Source organism: Suillus subalutaceus (genome assembly GCF_016647625.1).
Source record: "Suillus subalutaceus strain FC151 chromosome Unknown DFJ58scaffold_5, whole genome shotgun sequence".
Taxonomy (NCBI): domain Eukaryota; kingdom Fungi; phylum Basidiomycota; class Agaricomycetes; order Boletales; family Suillaceae; genus Suillus; species Suillus subalutaceus.
This window is the reverse complement of record NW_024540254.1, coordinates 369641-387471: the sequence shown is the minus strand read 5'-3', so window position 1 is coordinate 387471 and position 17831 is coordinate 369641. Positions and strand designations below refer to the sequence as shown.

At 48.6% G+C, this 17831-nt stretch overlaps 6 protein-coding genes across 6 annotated transcripts; 3 read left to right on the top strand and 3 right to left on the bottom strand.

The window, feature by feature from the left end:
- The first annotated feature begins 67 nt into the window (after positions 1-67).
- On the top strand, positions 68-2281 carry DFJ58DRAFT_759371 (uncharacterized protein). Its single transcript, XM_041388352.1, has 4 exons — positions 68-520; positions 574-866; positions 912-1568; positions 1616-2281. Exons 1-4 carry the CDS (start codon positions 202-204, stop codon positions 1928-1930), a joined length of 1584 nt encoding a protein of 527 aa, XP_041249959.1. The 5' UTR covers positions 68-201; the 3' UTR covers positions 1931-2281.
- A 1032-nt stretch (positions 2282-3313) lies between these two features.
- DFJ58DRAFT_759364 (kinase-like domain-containing protein) lies at positions 3314-5729 on the bottom strand. Its single transcript, XM_041388351.1, has 11 exons — positions 5339-5729; positions 5168-5281; positions 4980-5118; positions 4744-4920; positions 4444-4689; positions 4280-4383; positions 4147-4228; positions 4025-4093; positions 3915-3974; positions 3708-3860; positions 3314-3656 (listed from the first exon to the last, which is right to left on the bottom strand). The coding sequence occupies exons 1-11, from the start codon at positions 5485-5487 to the stop codon at positions 3447-3449; spliced, it is 1503 nt and encodes a 500-aa protein (XP_041249958.1). The 5' UTR covers positions 5488-5729; the 3' UTR covers positions 3314-3446.
- Positions 5730-5853: 124 nt separating this feature from the next.
- DFJ58DRAFT_759348 (uncharacterized protein) lies at positions 5854-7314 on the bottom strand. Its single transcript, XM_041388350.1, has 3 exons — positions 6379-7314; positions 6096-6323; positions 5854-6038 (listed from the first exon to the last, which is right to left on the bottom strand). Exons 1-2 carry the CDS (start codon positions 7297-7299, stop codon positions 6123-6125), a joined length of 1122 nt encoding a protein of 373 aa, XP_041249957.1. The 5' UTR covers positions 7300-7314; the 3' UTR covers positions 5854-6038; positions 6096-6122.
- A 1358-nt stretch (positions 7315-8672) lies between these two features.
- Positions 8673-9669, bottom strand: DFJ58DRAFT_651337 (histone deacetylase complex protein; the record flags this gene model as incomplete). Its single annotated transcript, XM_041381615.1, has 3 exons — positions 8673-9402; positions 9453-9562; positions 9622-9669. 3 exons carry the CDS (start codon positions 9667-9669, stop codon positions 8673-8675), a joined length of 888 nt encoding a protein of 295 aa, XP_041249956.1.
- Positions 9670-9954: 285 nt separating this feature from the next.
- DFJ58DRAFT_881680 (amine oxidase catalytic domain-containing protein) lies at positions 9955-13850 on the top strand. The gene is made up of 12 exons (XM_041394558.1): positions 9955-10973; positions 11029-11220; positions 11275-11592; positions 11649-11679; positions 11736-12013; positions 12092-12130; positions 12202-12325; positions 12371-12405; positions 12456-12728; positions 12780-12995; positions 13053-13102; positions 13158-13850. The coding sequence occupies exons 1-12, from the start codon at positions 10302-10304 to the stop codon at positions 13429-13431; spliced, it is 2502 nt and encodes an 833-aa protein (XP_041249955.1). The 5' UTR covers positions 9955-10301; the 3' UTR covers positions 13432-13850.
- Positions 13851-13859: 9 nt separating this feature from the next.
- DFJ58DRAFT_759337 (copper amine oxidase) lies at positions 13860-16990 on the top strand. Its single transcript, XM_041388349.1, has 11 exons — positions 13860-14372; positions 14424-14615; positions 14671-14991; positions 15047-15077; positions 15130-15415; positions 15591-15727; positions 15779-15813; positions 15863-16135; positions 16190-16405; positions 16457-16506; positions 16560-16990. Exons 1-11 carry the CDS (start codon positions 13977-13979, stop codon positions 16831-16833), a joined length of 2211 nt encoding a protein of 736 aa, XP_041249954.1. The 5' UTR covers positions 13860-13976; the 3' UTR covers positions 16834-16990.
- The last annotated feature ends 841 nt before the right edge of the window (positions 16991-17831 follow it).

The following is a 17831-nucleotide window of genomic DNA, read 5'->3' as shown; positions in this document are numbered from 1 at the left end:
AGGCCAGGCACGTTTCACCAACGTTTCACACTGCGCTCAGCAACCTTGGGACTTATGGCATCAGGAGATTTGATCCGTCTGGCAAATTCCGAACATCGACGACTCGGCGTGAGTTTGATTTGAAACATCTGATCTGCTACCGCCTCGACCGTGCCGACCGCGTTATCGATTTGTCGATCGCTTAGCGAACCAGCTGCAGAGATGGCATCTCCAAGTTTTGCATTCATCCCCCGAAATATTTCCAAGGGTGGGAAACAACAAGGCACTTCCGCTCACGTACCCTCGTCACATAAGTCGGAATCGACACCTGCCATCGAAAGAGAATCAGCATGCCCAGGACCGTCCGTGAGCGACAAAGGAAAATGGAAAGTATCTGAACCGTCGGTGAAACCAGTCTACAACGAGAAAGATATATCCATTCTTGTTGTTCTCGCGTTTTCGGACTATGCTCTTTGGCTTGACTCAGATCTGAGGAGGAAAACTGAAGAGTCTTTTCAGAGCGAGGAGCATGATGCTGGATGTATGTTTCCTTTTTTCGTACGCGTATCAGGCAGGGTTTATGTATTCACGCAGTTTTGCCTCTCAGCTACCTGATGCGTCGCGCTTTTGGTAGAGAGAACTTGGGTCAGGAATATATGCCGACTGAAGCAAACGCGGTAAAGGCAATTCGGACCTACGCTAGCAACGTGCTGGAGGTTAGAATGCTTGTGTCCGCTCCATCTACATCTGCATGGTACCCTTCCTGGAAGCCGGAGAGGAGCTCGATCGGTGGTTATGAAGTACGAAGGAAGGATTGGTCAACCCTATTGGATAACGCAACTCGTGAATTCACTCGGGGTCAATGGGACGATCGTACTGTTTACATGGTAGGTACGTCCCTTCGACAGAGGACCATAATCTGATGATTGTAGGAAAATATACCTACACAATATCACACAATACCTGGCATCGTTCGATTTACGCAAGGGTTACTGTCTCAATGTCCGGGATCATCGGCCTCGATTCCAATCCAAAATGTCACACTTCCCCCGCACCACTTAGATAAAACTGAGGACCGTCCAAAATGTAAAGGCTTCGCACTCGTTACTCTGTGTAACGCAGAGTTGTGTCAGACTTTTCTTGAATCGTGGCCTTGGACGCGGCCATTCCAACTTGCCGAATCGGACGTCTCTGGTCTCGCTGAAGATAACTCGGAGACCGAAGAAGCCTCGAAGTTCGGGTTTCGCACGCTACCAAAAGCTTGCTGGGATAGATTGAACGAGGAGTATCTCGCTTACCGCCAGAAATTGATTAACGAGCTAGCGGATGCTAACGAACCCCTACATATCTCACCTAACCCCGATGTACGGGACGTCGCTGATGACGTTTTGGAAGACACCCCTCCCCCGCCTAGGAACGTGACAACTATGCACTCACCGTACCCCTTCGGCTGTCTCGTCTTTGCCCGAAATCTGCATCTCGAAACAAATAAGACCACTCTTCGAGCGCTGTTCGCTACCGCGTTCAAGTCGTCCCCTGTAGACCCCGCCGGGATCGATTACGTCGATTTCAACAAAGGAATGGACTCTGTAAGTCCCAGATATCTCATGAGTATCCACCCTCACAACATTGTCAGTGCTATCTTCGGCTTGCCTCGCCTGAGCATGGTCGTATTTTAGTCGACCACTTCGCTAGCCAGCCTGTGGTACAGTCTCACGGCCTTGATGACACAGGCAAGACTCCCGGAGCGTCCCAAAAGACCATTGCAACGGAGATCATTGAAGGGAAAAAGGAGGAAGTTTATTGGGAGAAAGTTCCAGAGAAAGTCAGACGACAGGCTGTGGAAAAAGCAGTCAAGGCTCTGAATGGCAAACGACCATCGGCTCCCGCACACACTGCATGTGGGCAATCCGAGGAAAGCAGGCCGCGGAAAAAGAGAAATCGTGGCTAATTTTGCAATGTTGGAAACATTCCCCGACTTCCGACGTTAGTTGTCCAACACGGTCGGTTTCCCATCTCCCAAAACCTCTGCCAGCTACCGTAGCCCGTGTTCGGGCCTTTTCGGTTGCAGTCATTTGACACCTTGTTTGTTAGATTGTCTTTGTGTCTGTTATGCAGTTCTCGCTGAGCCCCTTTTTCCGTTATGCATGCCTCGGTGGGCCACTCCTGCATGGTGTCTCGAAATTTCCGTTATGAGGCGTTCTACAGTTTCACGTTGACATCTCTGTCCGGTGCCTGGGTCTTGCCACGGCAATCGAAAGTAAACAAATTTTTGTTCCGCCTCGGCATCGACATAAAACAGCACACACAAACTATACAGCATCAGCTCGGTTTGCAACTTTCAATCCTTCCGCCTTCAGCCGAATTCAAGTCATCCTCGGTCCCATTAGAAGAGGAGTGTCCATCGATGAGGTTTCAGTGAGGCTGGGGAGGTTACATCATTTTCCTGAGTGTCAGACTCACTCTATTCTTATGTAGCTTGTGTGCATTCTTAATTTTGAATCCCGACAGTTTTGGTCAGTCTGTCGAGAATCTAAGTTGGTACACACCTCGAGGATGTATCCTATGTTTCCGAGAGTCTCGGTGTGAAGGTGAATTCCTTTTCATGAACAGACTATCACATAAAAGAGGATGACTAGGCCTAGTTGAAATGGACCTCCGAGGATCCATACGCTGCAAAAATGTTGTCATCAGGTTTCGAACCAACTCCAAGAGAAACAGATTTTGATTCTGCGGTGGTAACCACTTGGCTAAGACCAGTTAGATGGACCTTCGAGGAAAACCATCCAGAAGCGCAGAAAATCCCCAAAGTGGGTTCCGATAGAAAAAAACTTGTCATCGGCAGGTTTCGAACCTGTACTAGTGGCACAGCTCACGAGACAGATTTAGATTCTGTTGTAGTTGCCACTTGGGCAGGACCGGGTTGAGATAAACCTCCGAGGAAGCCATTCATGAACGAATCTTCAAGACGTGTTCTGATAGAAGAAAAAAACCTGTTATCGACAGGTTTCGAACCTGACGGTAGTCTATAGGAGAAACAGATTTTGATTCTGTTGGAGTGATCGCTTGGCTAAGACCAGTTAAGATGAACTTGCGACGAAAGCATCCATGAGTGAATGTGCGACAAGGTGTGTTCTTGATAGAAAAAAACCTTGTCGTCGGTGGGTTTCAAACCCGCGCAGTCCACGTGAAACAGATTTCGATTCTGTTGTGGTAACCACTTTGTCCAGGACGCTTCCCGAGTTGAGATGAACCTCCCGTCCATGAGTGAATAGATTTCTGTCCTGTCACGCTTACCACTTGGCTGAGACTGGTCAAGATGGACGTCTATGAGTCGAAGAACATTATGCAAGCAAAAGCGCCCACGCTGTGGAAGTACAAAATTACATGAGTTTGCTATCATATACGAAGTATTAAAACGACTGTATGTCTATAGGCTACTAGAGACAAACATTACAAACTTGACATTACAAGCAACTCGCAATCTCTTTCATAGTGAGTCTTTTATGCATGTTCATGCACCAACACTTCTCCAACAGGGCCCAAAGCGCGTCGTCCAAGCCTCGTTCTGCAACGACTGGGTCCGTGGATCGAGGTGGAGTTTTGCCCTCACAGACCTTAAGGATGACTTGAGGTGCGAGGCGAACCGATACCCAAGGTTCTTCATGGGTCATAAGCTGTGAAGGCTGTTGAAAATCTGGTTGATTAACCAAACGTGATGGAAATACCTCGAGCACGGTCATACTAAAGGCATAGACGTCGGACGCCATTGTACGTTTGCCTCCGCTCCTGCACAGCTCAGCAGGACACCATCTTAGAGACTCCTGGTTAAGAGTGCTGCCATTGCTGACGTCGAAGTAGCCCATAATCTCCTCCTCGAGCTATATTTCTCGGATAAGTCAGAGTGCAGTGATTGACATGAAAAGAGACGTCACCCTTGTAAAACCGAAGTTGGAAAGCAGTGGCCTGCCGTCCGGGCTGATGGCGATATTGAACTATGATGAAGTAAGGATCCCAGTTATTAGTGATTGTCGTCATGACTCACCGCTTTGATGTCACCGTGAACAACCGACATGCTGTGCAATAATTTGATGCCTTCGACAATGCCTTTCAACTACGAAATCAGGTCAAGACGCTGCATTCCTCGATAAAAAGTAAGGTACGTACGATATATCGGTGGTTAACCTCGGGGTGTTTATTGACATAGTCTTTCAAGGTCCCATTGGACATCCAGGGGCTTACAGTGTAACTGGTATATTGTCAGGAACGAACACGAGTTCCTGAGGAAGGAAAGACCCACGGATATTCCCCGTCGCTCTGACAAAAACCGTATATCGCGAGGATGTGTTCTCCTTTGTCTGCTTGGAACACTCTTCTCCAAATCTCCGCCTCCGTCTTGAACCTCTGCAAATCAATCAATCGAGTATTCACGACAACGACAACAACAACATTAGGATAGTGTACCTTGAGTGTCTTGGGTGTAACATGGGCTGCGCGCAGGACTCTGATGGCAACCTTCTCCTCATTAAGGTAGCATCCTTCCCAGACATCGGTCCGACTCGTTCCATTCACAGCATAATTACTGGTACGCCTCACTTCCCCGCGTTTCAGGTTCATGTTCGGAAGTAAACTTCTGGAACTCCGGAGAAGATTGTATAAGTTACTTTCCAGACCACGTTCAGCTGTTGCAGAGAAGTGGCCCGGAAGATTCTGTCAATAAAAATTAGATGAATGGTTCAAGAGATTGGAGAATGTGGTACCAACCTCTTGCATCACTGTCAAGATCTGATTTACGGCGGCAGCTTGTTGCAGTTGGTTATTCATGAGAATCTCTTGCTTGTTTCTGAGGTCCCCGAGATATTGGACCATATACTCGTTGTCGATCCTTTGGTTGTCTTCGAAGGCAGACTGCCATCTGTGGATCTCGAGGTGCGAGGTTATCTGGTCAAATAAGTAGATGACCTTATAGATAATAGCTGAGGAATAAACACTCGACTTACCTGTAGCTTGTTTAAGCAATCAGATATCTCAAGATGACATTGTTGAATGACTCCGGCGAGTTCATCCTGTTTGACGAATAGCTTGATTCGAGACATCAAGCACCATGGAGTCATTTTGTCGAGGATGCCTTGGATGGTGCTGACTAGGTTATCAGCTGCCTTTCAGACAACATCTGCGCGCTACCAACCTTTGTGCGCCTGAGCAGAGCCTGGTTTTGTCATCCGGCGCCATGGTTTCGCCTTCGCTCTGGATGATAGCCAACAAACTGAGGCAGCGTTCCTCGAGTTGTCGCATGCCATTTCTGTCATAATAGTCATCGCAGTCAGTAGAATGAACAGTGTGGCGAAATGATAGGTACTTGTTGGACTCTGCTTTAGCAAGCAGGTTGATGAGGGTGGTTAGAATACCGAATGCTGGACCGAGCCATGTACATGGAGTAGATTGTGTGGCCTGAGACAGCGGTGAAGCGGGATTGATATGAAACCGGGAGGACGAGAAAGTCTCCATGATTCTTGGTCAGTAAAACGCTCGAAGATCGGTCGTATATAAGACTCTGGGCGCGTCGGAAGCTGGGTGGTGATTGTTGCATTTTACACGCTGCTCGAGTTCTTTTATAGAGAAATTACCGGGACTTGTGGACCCACCAGCGACCACAGCTTGCCTAGCATTTGACTCAAGGCACTGTCAATCAGTTGTTCCAGAGGAAGATGTCTAATGATAGAACTATCTGTAGAACTTGTTTGTAGAAGGAACAAATGATGACCAACTTCCCTTCTATTGCCACTGGCAGGAACATGTCACTTACATAACATGTCGAAGCTGAAACTTTGAAAGCTATTACAGTGACCCTCGCGAGATGCTCGAGTTTGATGCATGTATTATAACCCTCAAGGTTGTCTCCCATCAGTACCATAAGATAAAAAGCCAAGAGCGAAGATAACGACCCGAGTACAGCATGCAGCAAGCGCAAACACATGTGGTAACATTACTAGTACGTATGATATGAGGTTAAAACGACCATGGCCCTACAAAACCCACTACTGCCGTAGTGGGAATCTGCATAGTAATCAGTAAAGCATCGTAATGATCTGCGTGGAAGGAACTACCACGTTCCTTCTTACGAGTCGGTTAAGGGGAGGCTACTATCTTCTCTCTTCCGCATAAAGTCTATCCCGTACGCGCATCAAGGCCTTTCCGAGTTCGTTAGCACCGTCACCTAAAGGGCCATGACCCCAGTACGCATCATTGGCATCGGCATACACCAAATCAGCAAGGCCCGTGCGCAAAAGCAAGGTCCGAAGGCTAGGATGTTGTTTGAATTTGAGATACAACACCTCTTCCATCTGAAAACACGAAAAGTTGATCCAACAGATTATTTATCAATGAAAACAATCTCACAATCTTCAAGAATACCTGACCCCAATCTGGTCGCACGTGATCCTGAAAACTAGCTGACAACGGGTACATGTCACCGACATCGGTGCACTTTCGGATACGCTCCTGAAGGTCGGGATGTTCCGTAAACTTCATCGCCTCAAGGAGGTGCATCGCAGTTGGGTACATTTTGTTTTTGTACAGCACTCGGTGTTCTGAGTGATTTACAAATCCAGATAGTTCACCTGTATGGTCAAACTTGACGGGTGGTCCGCCATCGGGAACTGGCATAGCTCGCAGTGGGGTTCCACTTCCAGTGTATGTGTTTATCCCATAGGGCACGGCTGCAGCTGGTGGTATAACGAATGATGTCACGGTATTGGAACGATGATGTCGACCGCCAGGTTCGCTATCGCTCCCCGATGTGCTGAAAGCGCGAAAGAGTCCCTTTCGCGATTTACCCTTGCGCTTACTACTAGAGCCAAATAGGTTTCCTAGACGCGACATCGGACCTGCTGGTTGAGCCAACATGTCTTCCATTTCTGCCATGTGTTCGACGTTCAAGGAGAGGGTTATGTCCTTTGGGAGTTCCTGTAGAACTTGACGATATGGGGTAGTGTCCCATATGTCTCTAGGTGGAGAGGGAAGGGGATTTCTCCGCGTTGCCATTCGTATGGGAGGGACAGTTGGTGGTCTAAATGGTACATCACTCAAATAAGGCTCGGGCATGGAAATAGGGTGATCAGCTGGCTGGTAGAAGTCGGTGAATCTTGGGCGAGATGACGAGTTAGCCGCACGCTGTGCGTCAGGTATAACGGGGGCAGCAGGTTCGGGCATGGAAATAGGGTGATCAGCTGGTTGGTAGAAGTCGGTAAATCTTGGGCGAGATGACGAGTTAGCCGCACGCTGTGCGTCAGGTATAACGGGGGCAGCAGGTTCGGGCATGGAAATAGGGTGATCAGCTGGTTGGTAGAAGTCGGTAAATCTTGGGCGAGATGACGAGTTAGCCGCACGCTGTGCGTCATTTATGACGGGGGGAGGAGGCTCGGGCATGGAAATAGGGTGATCGGCTGGTTGGTAAAAGTCAGTGAACCTTGGGCGAGATGACGAGTTAGCCGCACGCTGTGCGTCATTTATGACGGGGGGAGGAGGCTCAGGCATGGAAATAGGGTGATCAGCTGGTTGGTAGAAGTCGGTGAATCTTGGGCGAGATGACGAGTTAGCCGCACGCTGGGAGTCAGTTACGACGGGGGGAGGAGGAACAACCGGATCTCCTCGTCGACCGGTCATATCGGGTCTGACGGGGCCTGGAGTCGCCCGGCGATTGTCTACGTGTGGCTCGGGCATGCGCGCAGTGGGTTGTGATTGAGATGAGTAATGCGTGTCATTTATGATAGGAGGAGGAGGAAAAGCTGTGTCTCGTTGGGGTTGTACGTTAGTCATAACAGGGGGTGGAGGAACAACGGGATCTCGTCGGCTAGTCACATCAGGCATTGCGGGGCCTTGATTGTTCGTAGGTATAGATGGCTCTGGCATGTGTACTTGCGGCACTGAAGATGGAATAACAGATGGAACAACTGGTGCAGGTGGCTGATAAGTTGCGTTTTGAAAATCAGCGACCGGAACATATGGTTGCGGCATAACCAGAGGCTGCTGCATAGGAACCACGGCCACTGGGTAATACCCGCTAATTTGTGGATACGCAGATTGTACCTGTGGGTCTTTTCATCCGCCACTGTCAGGAAACGGCTACTCTCCCGAGACTGTCACGCACAATACTGGAACCCATAGGCTGCAGTCGGAAATCCATTGGGATATTGATGTTGCTGATACAGCTCTGGGTGTGCTTTCTCCTTGCCCTTCTTCGTCCTGACTGAGCTCCAGCTTGTTTGCATTCCGCTTGAGCTAACGGTTGGAACTGGAAAAGGATAGGGACTACTTTTTGAGGGACCAGCGCCCATATTGGTGGCGATGTCGCTAATATGTGATTATGTATGAACACGAGTTCGAAGGAATATCAGAAGTAAACTAGAAGCACCAACGCAAGCTGTAGATGTCAGGATCGGACCGTGGGCATGAGGAAGATACGAGGTCGAAATATTACTGGTGGAAGACTTGCGCGAGACGACACGCTGGACAGTTGTGGTATTCGGTCGATCTGCAAGGTATAATTGAGCATGTACGTACACACGGTTGAAAAGTTCGATCAAGTCATTGTCAAGATTTGGACATATCCCTGCATAACACAATTTTGGCAGGAACTACAATAAGTTTGCAATCGGTAGCTAGGGCTACAACGAATGTACAAATAAACGATATCAGTCATAGCGAGACCCTCTGCGTCGCGGTGGGCTCCTTGATCGCGAACCCGATGGCGACCGTTTGCCACCTCTGCCACCCCAGCCGCCTCCTCGGTGAGGTGGTGAATCGCGCCTTGGGGGCGGACGTCTCTCCGAATCTCTGTTGCGGTCAAAGTCGCGATCTCTCCCAGCAAAGTCTCCACCCCTTCCACCACCACCTCTTCCTCGTGGGCCACTGGGAGGAGTAGGGTTAGAGTCCCCTCGCCAATGACCCCCACCTCGGCCAGCAGGGGCTGCCGCTCCCCAGCCTGCATCACTCTGTCGTACTGCTGGTGCGGATCTCCAGCCATTTTGAACTGGAACCTTGACAGTGCTCTCTGGCTGAGTAACTGCGGCTACTGCAGCCGCGGCGGCTTTTGGAAGGATAATAGAGACGCAAAGATAGTCTCCTGGCACGAATCGAAGTTCATCGAGAGTCCTCTCCTCTTTCTCCCGCTCTGTCTGCTCTCTGGATTCGGCATCTACGTCGTTGAGCAGGCGTGCCGCGGGGCTGTCAACGGTACCCGGCTCGCCCAGAATATCGCGAGAATAAACCATACCAAGCTCTTTCTGTGCAAAGCGTCCTCTGTTTGCTGCGTCTGCATATATAGCGCGGAAGGAATAACGGGCCAGAGGGTGGCGAAACTCTGGTATTTGGGGTGCAGCATTTCGGAGAGTCGTCAGTACTTCACGCAAGGTGGCATCTTTCCTAGCCATGGGGTCAAAAGAGAGTCAGAACAAATACACCTGCATGCTTACCAGGTGTAAATTTGTTGTTCATCCGTGGTTGGTAGAGTATTCTCCTCGAACAAGGACAGTCTGTGGAATGATCCAACCTTTACAAAAGTTCGGATGAGGAATGGGGCCGTCTAGTAGAAAAAAAACAACTGAGGATTGACTGTATAAGCTAAGAAAATTTTAGAATCACCTTTTCTCTTGAGACAATAGGCTGTCCCGCTGGGGTCGTAGTCTCCATGTCGGCCATTTTATATTGAGATGTTGCAGATGGACCTGTTAGGTGCACTTGAGTTTCGACGTGCACGCTGTTTGCTTACATAACAGCTACTATGTAAAGACCAAACTTAGCTAGACCACGCCGCCACGTACTATGGCTCATCGACATACCGAGCCACGGATGCCCAGCAAAGTTCTGCGATGACGCATTAGCTACCAATCGGAATTCGAGGATTGATCTACTACATCTTTCAAGTTGCAGGTCAGTACAAGGTCAACAATGACTATACATAGCAACTTCGTTGTGACCCAAACCGTTTACAGAAACATGCACCTACTTTAATTAGTTCAGAACGCTCTAGTCCACCGTCATGTGGGAGGGAGATATATATGTATAACAGGGCATAATCTCGTGGCAATTCCTGTCACTGAGATAACGAAAAGAAGTTTCTGTCATATGTATCAGCCTCCCGCCCGGATCTGCGGGACTCATGGCATATGCATTGTAGAGTCACTGCTAATCGGCTCACAAAGAGACGCTCAGGAAGTCGTCCACTGACTCGGAAGTCCATGTGATTCAATCACAGGGCTGACTCCCGGCATTTAAAGAGAGCGACAGAACACCCTTGTCTTTCACACCCTTCCATTACCGCTATGGCTGGTGATTATGAACTCCTGAAGAGCGGAGATGACACCGAAGTCCAGTCACCCAAGTCGTATCGTATCACACGTCGTGTCGCGATCGGGCTCATCGCGTGTCTGGCGTTGGTAACGCTTTCTTTTCTGCACGTTCACCCTCCCTTATCAGTAGATCTGGGAGCACAAGATAATCATGACGAGGACTCCGTGAAGACCTGTGCTTCACCCGTACCCCCTACTGCCCGTGCCCCAGCCCCGATCAATCCATGGGCCTCTCTCACCATCGAGCAGGTCGTTCAGGTCCATAAGTGGTTGGAGGAACCTACCCGGGCCCTTAACCTGACGCGCGGGGCTATATCAAAGCCATCGGACAATCACATATTCATGATAGAAGCGTACTACCCGTCTAAAGCCAGCGTCCTAAGTTACTTCTCATCGCTGTCCCCATCGAACATCCCGGAAAAGTATGCGCGGGTCACAATCCACCACGGTTCTGCACCGGAACCTGTCGTAAAGGATTATCTTGTTGGACCGCTCCCTATTGGGTCATCCACTCGCATGGAGCATTTGACGGAGATATACCATCTCGACGCTATTCCGCACAATGCACGTGGCTTTGATACCCGTGACTGGACTGCTCCGGAGATTTTTGAGAAGATGGCGGCCCCCATAATGGAAGCATACGAGGTCATTCAGATCATCTTATTTCCGTACTTGCTACTTACAAGGAGGTTGTTTTCAGGAACTTCTGGGCGGCACGCCCCAGGATACTCTTACTACGGCCGGCAGTGGACCGTTCAGCTTTGACGGTTCATTCAGACGTATGTGGCTTGGCTGGCGACGCAACACGCCTGGCTTCTTCTTACACCCGCTCAACTTATATCAGTACATTGATCTTAGCGGTACCGATCCTTCGCAATGGGACCAGTTAAAGGTATGTTCTCAAATACAATCTCACCAAGACTTTATGTGCTTAAATTGGTCTTAGATCGTGTACAATCACCAAGTCTTTAACTCCCCAGAATCTTTCATGGAAGCGTTTCACAATGGCAGCCTCAAACGCGTCCCTGTTATCGACCCCGACACCAATTTGTCTTACAGTACTCGTAAGCGTATCGGAGCCCAACGCGATCTCGACCATCTTCCTGGACCTCGTTCGGTGTCGTTTGCAGGTCTGAGGTTCAGAGTGGATCGTGATCTTCAGTACGTCAGCTGGATGGGCTGGGGCTTGTACCTTGGCTTCGACAGAGACATGGGCTTGAGTTTGTGGGACATCAGGTTCCGTGGTGAGCGGATTGTTTATGAGGTAAGATGTAATCCATGTAACTATCCATCTATGCAGTATCCTGATCCCTGTAACAGCTCAAACCTCAGGAAGCTCTTGCACAATATGGTGGGTAGTCTAATGCTGGTTGCTGCACTTCAGTTCGTCTGATAGTGTTTATCTAGCGGGCAACGATCCATTCCAGGCGACGACTGCTTGGCTCGATCGCTACTTCGGCATGGGGCAATCCGTCCGTGATATGTTACCAGGCTATGATTGTCCACACGAAGCCGTGTATCTGCCAGCGACCACGTACTCAGTGAATGGATTAACCACGCGACAGCGTGCAATTTGTATCTTCGAGCATGATAGCGGACGACCTCTTACGAGACATCTTGGTTACGAAGAAAACGAGTTCGGGGCGGTCAAAGGCTATGAGCTCGTGATCAGAAGTATTGCTACGGTCGGAAAGTGTGTGATTTTGTCTTTCTGCGGGATGATGCTGAAACTCGAACCCTAGTTATGATTACTGTACGTGCAGTGTTTCGCCATCTTTGTGATGTTGACTGAATTCCGTGTTGTTTGTTTCCTGTAGTGGTGAGTGATGAACCGAGTGCTATTTTCGCCATTGACCCTATCATTTGTGCGTAGTTTGACTATATTTTCCATTTTGACGGAACCATCGAGGTCCGCCTCTCCGCTTCCGGCTATCTGCAAGCTGGATTCTACGATGAAACACAAGGGCAATATGGCAATCGAATCTGGGAAACCAGCAGTTTGTATTTTTACCCATCCCTTATATGACCTAACACGTTATCAGTGGGTAGCCTGCACGACCACGTCATCAACTACAAGGTCAACAGCTTCTCCTGTGCTAAATTCATAACGTTGACGATCCATTAAAGGTTGATCTTGATGTGGCGGGTACAGCAAACTCGTTGTTGAAGACTACTTTGACTCAAGAGGCAATCACCCAGCCTTGGTTTGAGAATGACTGGGGAGATGAAGTTATTCAGCAAGTAGTCACACGAGAGTATATCGACGACGAGAACGACGCCTTGTTGAAATTCCCGACGAACTTCCAGGGCGGCTATGCAATCGTAAATCAAGAGGAGAGCAACAAGTGGGGAACATCGAGAGGATACGCCATTCATCCAGGCTATTCTCCTATTCACAACGTACGTATGTTATTGAGGATGTCGTGGCGAAGCCTGAATTCTGGTTTGCAGACGGTCGTTGGTTCTAAGCGGCTCCTGAAGAACGCGAACTGGGCACGCTACAATTTGGCTGTCTCCCGTCGCAAAGAGACAGAACCGTCCTCGAGTAGCATGTGGAACTTCAATTTGCCTGGTAGCCCTCCTGTCGACTTCCACAAGTTCTTTGATGGAGAGAACATCACACAAGAAGATCTAGTTGCCTGGGTGAACCTTGGCATGCATCATCTTGTTAGTGGCTTGCTTAATGAGGCGCATCGTGCAGCCTCCTTATTTTCATTTTTATAGCCCCAATCAGAAGACGCACCTAACACACGAACGAACACAGCGACGTCAAGGTTGGCTTCACTGACTTCTGCCATATGGAATAAGAGCTGATCAACAGTCTATTAGCTTCCTATTGACACCTCTCAACTTCTTCGATCACGATGTATCTATTGAGTCGACCAATGCTGTCCTCCTGAAGAACCCAGAAAAGCCTGGCGACCCCTTCACATATGACGACTATGGTGTTCAGCCTGCTCACTGCCTGCCGGAACACCCGTCACCCTTCGAGTACCATCCGGCGAAGATGTTCGACCTGGATGGAAGGCCTGCACCTGCTTCGTCAATCGAAGACATGCGCAAGGCCTCAGAGTTATATCATCGCATCAAACTTGAGTTGTAAAGCCTTATCGCAGATAGGAAGATGGTGTAGTGATCAGGTAGCTAACAATATGACTTCTTTTCAACACATGTATCAGTCTATCCGTGAGGCTATTAACAGAAGGAGGTTCAGTTCCTGATCCTTCTTTCATCTTAAACTAGCTCCGCAGCGGGTAGGCGCGTGATAGTCCACATGGAACTTGTGTATTTATGGTTTAGCGTCCTGTTCAGTCTTACACGTATCTCTTCATCTGTCTGCCATCATGGCCACAAGATACGAGCAGCTGAAAGCTGCATCCTTGGATGAACCCAAGCATGAGTCGACGCGAGCGCCGAACAGGATCACCTCTCTTCGTCTTGGCCTTTCATTCATCCTCATCCTTGTACTAGCTTCGCTAACCGTCATCCAGGTCAGACCCTCTACCTCTGGCTCCAAAATTGTTCTCGGAGGGTACCAAGACACTTGCGGGTGGCGATGAAGATATTGAGATCTGTGCATCTAATATTCCACCTCCCGCTCGCCCACCAGCTCCGATTAACCCATGGGCTTCTCTTACCATCGATGAAATGGTGGAGATTCAAAATTGGCTCGTGAGCGCCCAGATGAATCTAAACCTCACGCGAGGAGATACAGCTCAGCCATCCGATAACTCCGTCTATATGATACAGGCGTATTATCCCCCCAAGGCTGATGTTCTCAAGTACTTCTCGTCTTTGGATCCTCGTGACACACCTGCAAGGTTTGCTCGGGTAACCATTCACCATGGCGGGGCCGAAGAACCTGTGATTAGAGATTACCTCGTCGGGCCGCTCCCGGTCACACCGGCTACGGAGATGACGCATTTGACAGAGATTTATCATACCGAAACTCTTCCCTATAACGCACGGGGATATGATGACCTTGACTGGAATTTGCCAGAAATCACCACCAAGATAGCAGCTCCACTGATGGATGCGTACAAGGCGAGTCAATTTCATCATCTGGCTCATCTAGTCTTCCTTACACTTTCTCAGGAGCTTCTAGGTGGTTTACCTAATGATACTATTGTTGCTGGAGGCGCTGGGCCGTTCGGTTTCGACGGATCGTTTAGGCGCTTCTGGTTAAATTGGCAAAGAGACACGCCCGGATTTTGGTTGCATCCACTTAATCTTTGGCAATATGTCGACGTCAGTGGTACTGATCCTTCGAAATGGGACCAGCTGAAGGTAAACCCTCTTTCGGTTTTAGTGAACGTTCTCGCGCTTAACCCACATCCGTTAGATCGTGTACAATCATCAAGTATTTGACACAGCAGAATCATTCATGGATGCATTCCGTAATGGTACGCTCAAGCGTGTGCCTCCAGTAACAAAGCAAGAAGAAGACCTTTCTTGGAGTACACGAGAACGTATTGGTGCCCTACGCGACCTCGACAACCTTCCAGGACCTCGCTCCGTATCTTTTGCTGGGTTGCGGTTTAGGATTGACCATGACCTGCAATACGTTAGTTGGATGGGGTGGGGACTCTACCTGGGTTTCGATCGCGACATGGGACTAAACTTGTGGGATATACGCTTCCGAGGTGAGCGGATCATCTACGAGGTAATTGTTCATTGTCTACTGCAATACTTTAGCTATCTGACTAATATTCAACTAGCTCAAACCTCAAGAAGCATTGGCGCAATACAGTGAGCTGTCGAGTCTGGATCGAAGGGAATATACCTAACCTGCGTAATACAGCCGGAAATGATCCCTATAAGTCAAGCACTGCACTTCTAGATTCGTACTTTGGCATGGGGCAATCGGTTCGCGACCTGCTTCCAGGATATGATTGCCCGGATGAGGCGATTTACCTCCCAGCTACCACTTTTTCGGCTACAGGGATGATGACCAGGAAGCGGGCGATATGTATTTTTGAGCAGGATAGCGGACGTCCTATATCAAGACATCTTGGTTTTGAACGAAGTGAATTTGGTGCGGTCAAAGGTTACCAGCTAGTCATCAGGAGTGTTGCCACCGTTGGAAAGTAAGTGACATCATGATAAAGGTTCTCTGGAATGTATGCACTCAGCACATTGCATTTAGCTATGATTACTGTGAGTGTTATGATCAGCTTCGGTCTTCCAAGATTCGATTATTGTTAACCTTTTTTAGTGGTAAGTGCTTGTCGCTCGGTTAGGGATCATATACTCACATGCGAGACCCTTTCTCAAGTTTGAATATATTTTCCACATCGATGGAACTATCGAGGTTCGTGTCTCGGCATCCGGATACCTTTTATCAGGGTTCTGGGATGACGAGCAAGGAGCTTACGGAAGCAAAATCTGGAACACCACTCGTATGCCGTCTCCCGGTACTTTCAACGTATATTACTGATGTAAATAACCAGTTGGAAGCCTCCACGATCATGCCATCAACTTCAAGGTTTTGAGGAACCATATGACATACTTCATGGCCTAAGCTCTTTTTGCAGGTCGACCTTGACGTAGGAGGAACACAAAATTCGCTGTTGAAAACAAGTCTTAGCCAGGAAGTCACCACCCAACCGTGGTTCGACGACGACTGGGGCGAGGAAGTGATCCACCAAAAGATCACCCGCGAATACATCGATAACGAAGATGAAGCCCTGCTGAGATTCCCCACCAATTTCCAAGGAGGTTATACTATTGTGAACACTGACGAAACCAATAAATGGGGAATTCCTAGAGGATACGCAATCCATCCGGGATACTCGCCGGTTTATAATGTACGCAAAACTCATTGAATGTGCCTGTATCATCTTGACAGGCGCTCTTCCAAGACCATCGTAGGATCTAAGCGTCTACTCAAGAATGCCAACTGGGCACGTTATAACTTGGCGGTGTCTCGTCGCAAGGATACAGAGCCATCTTCCAGTAGCATGTGGAACTTTAACCTTCCAGGGGCTCCCCCTGTTGACTTCCACAACTTTTTTGACGGTGAAAATATCACTCAGCAGGACTTGGTGACCTGGATTAACGTCGGGATGCACCACCTAGTAAGTTCGCCCTCTAGTATTTTGATGCAAAGCTAACCTACTTGTTAACAGCCTGCATCAGAGGATGTTCCGAATACCAGGACTAATACAGCCGCTTCAAGGTTAAATCCTAGCCATGCATTGATACCACGTGCTGACTCGCTGTGTTATATAGTTTCTTCCTGACACCTTTCAATTATTTCGACTACGACGTTTCGATCGAGTCTACCAATGCCATACTGCTTCAGCCTCCAAAGAAGCCAGGAGACCCGTTTTCTTATAATGATTATAATGTTCGACCAGCTCACTGCGTCCCGCAACCCCCTGCCGCATTCGAGTACTACCCGGAGCAGGTGTACGACTTGGATGGGAAACCCGCACTTCCCTCGACGGTGGAAGAGATGAGGAAGGCTTCTGAGCTCTACCTTCGTATCAAATTTGAGCTTTAATCGGGGATTCAAGCATGCTAAGGATCATAGCAGTTAGCTTAGTTTGCCAGTATCATTTCACTTATCCATCGGGATTCGGAATACTCCGAGTCGGCGTTGTAATTATGGAAACTTTTCTCGTAGCGTCTCTTTCAAGAAATGTCAGTGCTTCAACTTAGCTTCAAGCTTCAAGCTTTCAAGCTTTAAGCATTTCGAGCTCTGAGCTCTCTTCAAGTTGTATTCTGCTGCACCATTACCCTCTTAAAAGCGGTCTGAAGGCTGAGCTCAGGAGGCTGACCGTTTTGATGGTCACATCACTAGACCTATGCTAGATCGATAACTGCGTGATCTCACTGATATCGGAACTGGATGCGACCGTGATAAGAACCTCTCGGCGGGGACAATTACTCTGTCGGCAAATGTTAATGAGCGTCGATCCAATGGTGGTATATATAGCTAGCACGGCCATCATCGTAATACACTGGCATCCGTCAACTCTCTGCCACTCTCAGACTGACACTCGAATCCCTTTAACATGACTCTAGTCTCGAAAGATCCTGAATGGTGGCCGCTGCTCGATGTTTATCGAATTTACAGCTATTTCGTAGGTTCGTGGATAGGAACTTCATCAATGACGTTGATGATAGCTCACTCAGATCTGCCTTTTACCACTGTGACTTTACAGTTGCATCCTCTACAGCAGTCGTATACGATTGGGGTGAGCAATGTACGATCATATCCTTATCGAGAGACTTAGTAATGTCCTATGATATTCAGCGCTGACATTTGAACAAGAGGTAAGTTGATGGCATTACTAGAGCAGCTATCATCTCACGGTTCTTTAGTTTGAACTGGTCTTGGTGAGTAGAATCCCCCGGACAACAGGATAATATAGCTCATTCTGAGTGGCAGAGGCAACGCTGGTCCCGTATGACTATCCTATACATCAGCGTACCTAGCCCACGTTTTAACTCTAGTTGAAAAATTGTGCTAACTTATGACTTATTTCAGGTGCGCTA